The sequence below is a fragment of the Dermacentor andersoni genome, chromosome 6, assembly GCF_023375885.2.
Source record: "Dermacentor andersoni chromosome 6, qqDerAnde1_hic_scaffold, whole genome shotgun sequence".
Taxonomy (NCBI): domain Eukaryota; kingdom Metazoa; phylum Arthropoda; class Arachnida; order Ixodida; family Ixodidae; genus Dermacentor; species Dermacentor andersoni.
The window spans coordinates 120,335,422-120,346,114 of NC_092819.1; the positions used below are offsets into that span (position 1 = coordinate 120,335,422).

Genomic DNA, 10,693 nt, shown 5'->3' on the forward strand with positions numbered 1-10,693 from the left:
TCCAGTTGTTGCAGTAAACTCTCGTACACTGGCTGACAATGTCCAGCGAAACGGTGCCCGTGAAATGTTTCTAAATAAACGTGTCAACATCTCCATACCACATGAGTATTTATGACATGCATTCAGTGAGTGACGGCAAGAACTTCCGAACACGGAGGACACGTTGTAAGAAGAATTAACATCCTCGTTCGGGCACGATATCTTGTCACTCACGAAGGTGGGCACGGTGTAGTTCGCCGACAGGAACCCCACAATGGCGTCCACAACACAGTCGACGGAGCCCCAGATTCCAGATATCTGGATCATGGGGGCACTTTCCTGCAAGAGTGAACCCACGTAGGAACTTCACAAACCTGCGGTGAGCTCGCTAGATTATTGAAAACGTATACTCCCACTTGCTTCATTCAAGTCGTCAAGGCATTCTGGGAGCAAGCGCAATTGGTTCGAGTCATCTTGTGGTCGAATTAAAGGAGCCACTTCACGAGCCACTTACATTCTCTACTTTCGCCGGGGGGGGGGGGGGGGGGGGGGGGGCAGTTCTTGCGTTATTTGAAAGTCCTGGACATCTAAATTACAGAAGATTTAGTGAGGAGAACTTCCAGGGCGCCCTAAATAGTGCATTATAAAAGACTTTGTCATAACCAGTTTAAGTTTCCGAGAGAGTGCATGGGTCGTGACGTAATGACGTTACGAAGGTGGCCACGGGGGTGCACCCTATCGCCGCGTACTGATGCGCATGCGCTGCTGCAATAGCTTATCGCCCCGCTGCTATGGCAACGTTCAGCGCTGCGAACGGTAGAGAGGGCAAATTTTTCGGCGATGTTGTCGTCGCCGGCGTGACGTATCCGACTTCGCCGGCCACTGCCTGGCATGCTGGAAACACCAGACTAGATCTGCACCTTAAAAAGTGGTTGACATACCCTCATTGCGCCGCCCAGAAGCAGGAAGTCGAAGATTAAGCTCACTCCAGCCAGGCCCATGCAGATGTAATCGGAGTTCTGACGGCCGCTTACTGCAAGAACAAAAAAAAAGGAAACGAAAAAAACGGTTGCGTCTACGAGTATAGGTGCATTTTACACTGTGAATGAATAGGCAGTCCTTCAATCCCTGATACTCAACCATACTGCGAAAAGGCCCGTGTCATTTACACAAACATACACAATTATTTATAAAGTATCTATCACCAATGTTCACTACTTTGTCATCAGTCATAATTCCGCTTGTCCTCGTGGCGTCCCTTCACGTACCTTCAGGCTTCACCGTTGTATTCTAAAAACGCCGTGCTCCTCTAAGAAGGGCAGCTGCTTTTTTCTTGTATCGCATGTTCATGTTATTGTGCTTCCATTTAGCGCGCTCTCTCTCATTACGCAGGATAATTAAGATGAGACCTAATAGCAAAAACACAGCCGCAACAGCATAGCCTGGCACGCCAGGCGTGTGCCCTCGCCGTGCCTTTCACCACCCGAAATTCCTACGCAGCAGGGGTACCGGACCCGAAACAATGTGCGAATACGCCCGCCAGCCCCGCCCAACCACCCCGGTTAAGCGCGCGCCTCTCGTACCCAAAAAATATATATATATTCCAGCCTAGTGGCGACAGGCACAGACTTAGCAAGATTTCCCTTCCTGTCAGGCAGCCATCGCCGCTTATGTCCTCCGGCGGTAGGCGTGCGCGAAGCACCCCTTCCTACCGTAAAAAACGCTAACGTTCATTCCCTGCAGAAAAACGAGGCATTTTCCTAACCTTTGGACAACGTGTAACTACAGCCATTGAGCGGCGCTAATGGTGACTGTGGCGACTTCGGGTCATACTGCAGTCAAAGCGACACGCTAGTACATAACGAAATACATGTAATTAGTTACTCGTATTTCAATACACTTTAAGTAATTTTATCATTTCACGATTCCATTTCTTTGTCGGTAACGCTCACTGTATTTCAAGTTTTTTTTTTTCACTGACGAATTACATGTATTCAGTTGCTTTACTAACGAGACAAGCTGCTCCGCAGCTTTATAGGAACCTGAAGCTGGCTGGGACCACAGTAGAACGCTCGAGATCATGCCACGCAGCAGCGTCGCGAATGAGCGTGTTCAAACTAGGCTCAGCATCTGTTTCATCATGTTACTACTGCAGCAGTTGTTGGCAGACGAATTGAAGTGAGTGCTGATGCGGCTCGACAGCGACGACACCTTGCCTAGGACGTCTATTCCTTGAAATCGCCGACAATACGATTTGTACAGCGTTTTTTCGTAGGCCGAAGCGGAAGCGTCTTCTCCAAGGCCCAGCCGGGATGAAGCACTGGGCCTCACAGATCACCCAGGTGCTGAGTAACGGCAATGGTGCGCGAACGGTCGGTACGTTTGCACCCACCTACCGCCCGGCGCACGCATCTAACGAGTTCTCATTGTCGCTGATGATGCCTTCACGACACAAAAATGAGAGAACATGACCAACAAAATCCTTAGAAAGGAATTGTTAGTAAAGATAAGCAATGTGGGAAGTGCTACAGAGGACGCAGGGAATGTGCCAGGCCAGCTCGTTCTGTTTACGGTATCTGTTCAATGTTAGAAGAAGTGTCGAATGAAAGTAACGTTGGCGTAATTAATTATTTTTGAGTAATTAGTTATTTTCGTGTGGCAGTACTTGGTAACTGTAATCAGTTATCATTTCTGAATCAAGTCATTGTAACTCGTACGTGGCATAACATGTCTGCGCTGGAAAGCTTTGTCGCGAAAGCGTTACAACCGCCACTTGAGCCAGAAACCATACTTCGAGGCCATCATCTTCATCATGATCATCATCTGTTTATGTTTACTGCAGTACGAAGGCCTCTCCCAGCGACCTCCAGTTACCCTTGTCGTGCATTGGCTGATTCCCACGGCATCTAGACTGCATTTATTCGGCATGTCGCGAGTCCGCGACAGCCGGCGTTAAAGGGTTCAAAATTATCTTGCCGGAGTAAATCGAAGGGCAAATATTGCGCGTCTTCAATCGAGAATTGCCAGGAGCACATGAGGCTAGTTTTAACGATACCTCCAGCCGAAGTTATCTTGCCTGACCCACAATTCTTCCTGAACTTGACAAATGTGACAAACAGTTAAACTAAGTTTAGTCATCATTTCAGACGGTGCATAATGTCGCTAGTAGAAGAATTCCAACGGAAATGTTTAGCAACGCTTAAAAAAAGACTGTCGATATAGATTGATCGACTTATATAGGCGCGATAATGAAGGAGTTTCTGTCGCAAACTGTATCGAAAGCCTTTGTATGATCAATAAATATCGCGTTAGCTTGACTGCGAATATTGAATTGAATAGCGATGTCATGGGTAAACTCAATTAATTGGGTGACTGTGCAATAACCTGCCCGAAAGCCATGCTGCTCATGTCTTCTGTTGGGTTTGAATTTCGTGCTCGTGTATATTCTTAGCACAATGTCTCCCGCAAATGTGTGGACCATTGGATATTCCCCATAACTTTGTTTTCTAGATCTCTTTTCCCGAAAGGAAAGCTAACGCAGAACGAAAACGTAGCCCGTTATCGCTAACAATAGCACCACAAGATATCTCCACAAGCGCTGCCGCTCTATGGTCAGTCTGTACCTGCTACTGCGATGTATAGCTCTGGGCTGTAGTACACCTCTGCCATGCCATGTCTGGTTTTCTCGATGCGCGACACCAACGTGTTTACCGCACGGCTTTTTGTTAGCTAAGCTAACAGTGGTGCGTACCAAACTGGCACATGCAAGAGTGATCAGGGAGTCCCAAGTCATTCGTCGTGAAAAGTTGTCCCATGTATTAAGGACCGCCGCGGCAATGCTTATTTACTCGGACTTTTCACTTCTGACTAGTCCAGCGGATCTCAATACACGCCCTAACCATGCGAGTCTACAATTTAGTCGTAAAACATTTGGACCATGCCTACGTTCCGGGATTTTACAATTAAGGACTTGGTTGTCTTGTCATCCCGCCAGGTCACTGCCATTCCCGTCGCCCAGGTCACTCCGGAGCTGCAGAATGGTTGAAAAGTGGGCACGCTGGTGCGGATTTATCGATTTGCCTGGGCAGCACGGCACACGTGGGCAAAACTTGAAGGACGAAGAAAATATACAGGACATGCGCTTTACCCAAAACGTTGTTTTTTTATTGAAGGAAAACAACTTATATATTTCCTATATATTCATATACCATGTGTGTCATGTAACCAGTGCCAAAATTTAACAATATGCGAGTGCCACGTAGCTATGGGGAACCAAGGTAATGTTGTTTGTATTTCGCCTAATGACGGATTTAGGTACTATTAATTAAGTTCATTAAATATTATAATCAGAGCAAAAGTGCCAATGAAAAAAATTGTAGAGAATGCTCAAAAATTTCCGATCCCGCTTTCTGTTGCTGAATACGTGCGAGATAATATTCTTTTTAAGCCTAAAAAAAGCGCGATATATGAAGTGCCCTGTGACTTTTATTTAGTACGCATTCAGCAGCAGAAAGATTTATCGTGAATTTATTTTTAACCATGGTCTATAATTTTCTCTCCTACGCGTCTTGCTCTGAATGTAATATTTGATTACCTCATTAATTAATTATAACTATGTAATAAGGCGAAATTCAAATAGTAGTCTGACTTGCTTCAAGCGACCGCAAGCAACATTACCTTGTTTCTGTTCAGCTACGTGGTACTTGCATATTTTTTTTTTAATTTTGGCACAAGTTACGTGCCACACGTGGTGTTAGACTGAATTTTGTGGCGAGCGTCTGCTGTCTATTTACTTCGTTTCTCCTTTTGCACGTATTACGTCGCGCTGCCTAGGCATAGCTGACCGCAAAGCTACTTATGCCCACTCGCACCTCAGCCCGCAATTCATTTAGACAACGACTTCAGGGCTGACAAGTAGCAAAGGCGCGGTACTTGGTTGCTACCGCTGGCATACATACCGGCTAGGCAAACTCAAGTGAACATACGGAAACGGAATTCATCCAGATACCACGCGCTGTAGGAATCGGTGTACGCGCAGCATTCGAGCGTCGTCCACACCGCCTGCCTCTTGATGACGCCATCGGTTGCGCCAACCAATCGGCGCTGCGACTGAATCTACCCTCACCCTATGGCAAATACATCACCCCCCCCCCCCCCCGCCTGTAGTTTTCACAAAATGCCGCACCAAGAAAAGATTTGTTCTTCGCTCTACTTAGTCGAAGTCGATCTGATACCAAAGGGGAAGCTTCGAAGTTGTGTCGCCACTCCCAAGCCACCAATTTCAGTATTTGTAGTACACGGAGAATAACATAAAGGATAACTCTGCAAGTTCGGCCTACCCCTCAGGTAAAAGCCCCCAACGGGGGTCGTGCTGGAGGCACTACTAAGTAAATAATTTTATAGTTGATCCAATCCCCAATACTGAGAGCGGTGGTCGTGGCCCGCTGCGTATACTTGCAATAATGTTTGCTTTGCATCGTGTGATCATTGTCCAAGTACACTTGCATTGCTTTGCCGCGACGAAAGCGAATCTCTGTCGCACCATGTGTGCGTGCGATCATGTACGAAGACCACCCCTAGAAAGCGCCTGTTTCTCGGACGCGTCAGGGTACACACTCAGGAGAAAAAAAAGACGGATTGTTAGTGCGAGGCTCCCCACCTCCGAGAGGCCGGCAACACATAATAAACCTCAGCTTCAACTCCACTTTTTCTTGTCAAGCACAAAGACTCCGTACCTTAGGGCAGAATTAGAATGCATAGTGATCATAAACTTCTCTTTTCATAAATATCGGTGAGCTACCGTTCACGTCTTTGCACGGTGACGGGATGCAGTACTGCCTTTCGAGAATGAAAGATCGCGCAACTAACCCATCCAGTCGGAGGAGTTCATCCGCACGAAAGCAACATAATTTACCCCATTTAGAGATGTCGGTGACGTCCGGGATGTAGGCGGAAAATTTCTCCTCCCGAATTTGTTCCCGGAGTCCCAGCACCCTGGACGCCACGTTGAATCCGTTCATGCACTGGAACATAGAGAGAACATGATTTAGTGTCCCACTGGGTGACAAAACGGGAGGAAAGGAGTAACGAGAATCCCATGGGGGCTAAAAATCGATACTAAGGCACCGCTATCCTTCTTTGTTTAACAGTAGTGTTTACTGGCCTTCTTCCAATCTGAAGCTGCGTTGTCCGCGAGCGTAAGACATCACAACGCGAGTGCGCGCACCTCTGCCCGGCCCTTCAGCGCAGGAGGCACGGCTGCCCTCCGCCTACACGACGCGGTGTTTACGAGTGGCTGGCACGCTTATACGAGTGCGCGAAGTGTACACCAACATCACCTCCGTGACTGCTGGACTGCTCATTTTCAGAGCAAGCTTAAACATCGCGAATAAAACCGGACAATATAAAGCAGACCTACGCGACTGGGCATGCGATGACTTCGGACTGCGTTTCATTAAGGGAACGCCAACTGTTTTGTGGACGTATTTTATTTGTACGAAAATTTGTTCATTAATCTGTCAGTACACCACCTCTTGCTATACCGAAGAAAAAAAAAAACTTTTTTAGAAAACTTTAAGCGATATTGTCTTGTGCTTGCATACGCATGCATGAACTGGACAGGGTACAATATATTGGCTTCCTTTATGAGTAAAAATCCAGTTGGCAATCGAAACTCGTCCGGCGGGGGGCACTTGCTTCTGTGTCCCTATTTAGCTGTGCTCTGTCAGCCTAATTTGAGATAAGCACGGCGCATTGCACAAAGAGCACCAACTGTGCAAGTGCTCACACGCACTCAGAACGCTCCAGCTGACGTCGCGGTGACACCAGGATCAGCTCTGTCTGTAATGGTCGCGGGCATATATGGGGAATAACAGTACGTAATACTATAGCGCTCCCTGCATTATAGGACAGGGTGCACGTGCGATGACTTCCGCGTGCAGAGGAGACGTTTGCACCTCCCGTTTCACAGGGGCGATTTCGTTTTACAAAACACTCCAACTGGATTTACTGCATAGGCCCCGACGGGGGGCTCATAAGCCCTTTGTATCAGGTGAAGAGGAAAGAGGGCGCGGCGAGGCCTTCGTCTCTCACTTGGGCGATCCGGCGCGGCGCTGCTTGAATGTGTTCACGTCGCACACTACGGAATGATTTGGAGACGTTTCAGCTCTTACTCGGCGAAATTTGCTCGATGCCAGTTCATACAAGGTTGTGGAAGAACGAACGACTGTATGGCCTTTCGGTGCAGCGATAACAACAGCACACGGACATTTCTCTTGGCTGCGCAAACATTCGACGACGTGCATCATCAGCCGCGGTGTGCGTATATGTGTTGTACGTGAACTATTTTGGCTGTGTCAGTTTTTAGTTGACGAAGAGCAGGGGTGTCTGTGAGTCGCCGGCGTGAATTGAAAAAAATCTTCTCTCTATATCTGATAGCTTGGCCTGGGAACTAAAACATAAGACTGCTCGTGTACGACCAACCCAAAGAAAGCCGTAGACATCCAAGCGTCAATCGGTAAAACGTATTTCCGTCAGCCACCGGCATCGTTCGCTCACGCATTTCGTCTAGTAGACTTGAAATCTATACGCTATGTCTACGCCAGCCGCCCGAATGAGGCCGGAGGCGTTGCTCAATACAGAGATTGTTGCAGTTGGCAAGCCCGCATAATAGATATAGGCTTTGTGCTTCGGCATTGCATTTTTTTCCGTGAAAAGGAGTATTATTCAGGGGATCGCATAAAAACAATCTGGCGCTTATTTGTGAGGACACAGTTTCCGCAAGAAGAGTGAGCGAGTGGTAAAGAACGGGACAAACAAGACCAAAAAAAAAGAAGGAAAGGTTCTTATCTTATTCTTTCCCGAAAAAAAAAAAGGCACATGGGCTAACGCCCCAATAAGACGTCGCATGGTCATGCCGCATGCTTCTATTATGCGTTATATGGAACAAACATATATAACACAAAATCTACCATTGCTTTGGATGCTCGCGTGGCCCGCAGCCGGCCACTTGCCCACTCGACAAGTATTATTCACACTGTACGGTATGCTGGTATTACTAACTAAAACTATTTTATTCCTTCGCGAAAAAGCTCGTCCAATGTATCTACAGAAAACAATTTCAACGCTTGTCAAAGTAAATAGCTTAACTTATTCTGTAACAGAAAGGTACCCACGCTGTTGGGGTCGTCACGTGTTTCGCATCTACTCGCTGCTGCTAAACCACAGCTTAGACCTACAGTGAGAATGCTGTAGTAAGGTCACATTAGGTGAACCGAATTTTCACAAGTACAGAAATAATCTCCGAGGATTATTGTAGGCTCAAACACACGCACAAATCGCGCTCGGTGTGACATCGGCCTTAACGCCACAGTTACGTCTCGCAGAAACGTTTCCCACCTAGAAGACGCCAAGTCATATACTAAATGGATCGCGCGAGCGCGAACGCCAGAAATTGGCGCCGAGCGCATACCAGGCATACAACATGGAGCGCTCTCTCGAGCCAGCATGCCGACTGCCCATAGATGGCGCCACTGTCTACGCAATATGGCGGCACCCACGAAAAAACAACTATAGAAAAACAACACCTAACTATAGTTCCGACACGTGTGTGCCGCGAAAGGTTTGTTCCGCATCTTTCGACATCCACGTAGTCCCCGCCGCGGCATCTGTTGCGCAGGAACGGTTTTTATGATCAGTGTGCGGCTGAAATAGTATGCACTTCGCCGCATGTGAAACGGGCCTTGAGCTGTATTTGTACAAATTATCCTTCTGTAATAGCAGAAAAGCCGCTCTTACAGTGAGAAGGTGGTTGGTGAACCGGAAAGCACGCAAGAATGCTGCCTTTGAAGTTCCCGCCCCAAGGTGCCGCGACATCGTGGATTTCGACAGGGTCTTCTCGGGCGCTGTGTATCGCTAGAGATTGGGTTACGTTGTCTTCCGAAGAAGCCAACGACTGAGCTTATGTTTAAAGAAATCGCACAGCGCCAAAAATGTTCAAATGAGTAGAGGCAGTTTAAAACGCGTGACGTCACACTGGCGTACGCGCGCTGGGGTTTTGGCGCAAAATAACAGGAATGGAAGTTCCGTCTTCATTTTTTTTATTAAAGTATTCAATCTCCTGCCATAAATTTGATTAAACTAGGGTTTCGAAGGACTACTTTATCAGTGTAAACTGGTTTATAGTGCCCCTTTAACACTCTCAACAGATCCCTTCGAACCCGACGTTACACCCGATGGCCGAAAATCCTCAGTGTCCAGTGATGCTCATCGCCGTAACACAATTACTCCTAGCCTAACCTAACCTAACGTGACATAAAAATTGTAACAGCGCAAACACATGCAACCACAAAGTATCAAGGACGAGACCCAAGCGCTTGTGTCTCGTCCGTGATACTTTGTGGTTGCATGTGTTTGCGCTGTTACAATTGTTATGTGAAGTATGCACCAACTCGCCCAGAAAGAAGTTTTAATGTCAGCAGTTAACGATACCCAAAAGCTTTTCAGCTCATATTTCGAAACGCTTTTTCCTTCGTTTTCCAAGTCACGTTTCGAACGTACATTACATTCGACTAAATTATTCGGCCTAACACGTGTAGGCATCTTCGCCATATTCCATATGCACTCTCTGCCTCGCACGCTAATAATTTTGATCTACCTGGACATTTTCCTATGTAGGGGAGGACGAGTAAACATAGTTTTTTTTTTTTTAATCCACAGCGTAGCAAGCTCGGTATAGTTAGCAGGCGGATCTTGAAAATGCATATGATCGATGTTCGTACCAGAACATACCTGGCCAATATTATTATCTTTCTTTTATGTTCTTCAAAGAGCACGAACACACACGACTGGCTAGTTTTCTGCTTTATAACTGCTGCTTGCAGTAAAACTTCCATTCAAGCCTCCAACGCAAGATCGACTTACGAAGTGTGCAGGGAACATAAGCACTTACGATGCAAACACCGGCGACCACGAGCAGTGTGGTCTTCGTACTGGACCAGCACATCTTTATTCCGGGTCTCTCTGAAGGAGTGGATGAACGGTGGAAACGTGATGAACATGTATGATCTGCACAGCTTATACGAGTCATAAATGATGGTAATCCTAAAAAAAAATGCAAAGAAGGATAAGAAACAAGGCTTCGCTCAAAATCTATCGTTGAATAAAGTCTAATAGGTTCGCCTATATTCGCAGTTCCTAAATCCGCACTTTTATCTTTTTATACTGGAACATGACAGCAAATGTAAATAAATTTACCGGAGTTTACCCTGAAAACGCAACGTGTGCTGGCTACCCGTTTCTCGAGAACAAGTGCTGGTGCGATAGTATTTATAGCTCAGTTTTCTTCAATATTCTCGTACTCCCAGGCGAGCAGACTGACCCTTCCAATGAATTACGAGGGTTTCACTTACGCCAAGCCAGAACAAACGTACTCCTTTGCCACGCAGTTAGCCTACTCGAGCAATAAGAGTCGTCATCACTCCATTTGTTGTGTGTGTAGATTCTGCTTAAACTCTCATTTCTGTACTGCGATTATACAGATGGCACCAGTTCAAACGGGAAGCAAATCAATATAGAGGGACGCCTAAGGTTTCTTTAGGAACCTACATAAGAAAATGATCGACTCACAGTGTAGAAAAAAAACCAGAAAACTGGTAAGTAAATATCACGTTACCGGCGTGAACAGTAACAAAGAAAATGAGGTTAAACGTAAAGC

At 46.6% G+C, this 10,693-nt stretch overlaps 1 protein-coding gene across 1 annotated transcript in view; it reads right to left on the reverse strand.

The window, feature by feature from the left end:
- The window catches only part of LOC129382417 (uncharacterized), a 47,219-nt gene extending 36,969 nt beyond the window's left edge, over positions 1-10,250 (reverse strand). The window contains exons 1-4 of the mRNA XM_055066300.2: positions 9,929-10,250; positions 5,894-6,002; positions 921-1,012; positions 214-318 (exon numbers count right to left, since the gene is read on the reverse strand). Coding sequence (XP_054922275.1) covers positions 214-318; positions 921-1,012; positions 5,894-6,002; positions 9,929-10,066 — 444 coding nt within the window. The 5' untranslated portion in view covers positions 10,067-10,250. The remainder of the gene's footprint in view (positions 1-213; positions 319-920; positions 1,013-5,893; positions 6,003-9,928) is intronic.
- Between the last annotated feature and the right edge of the window lie 443 nt (positions 10,251-10,693).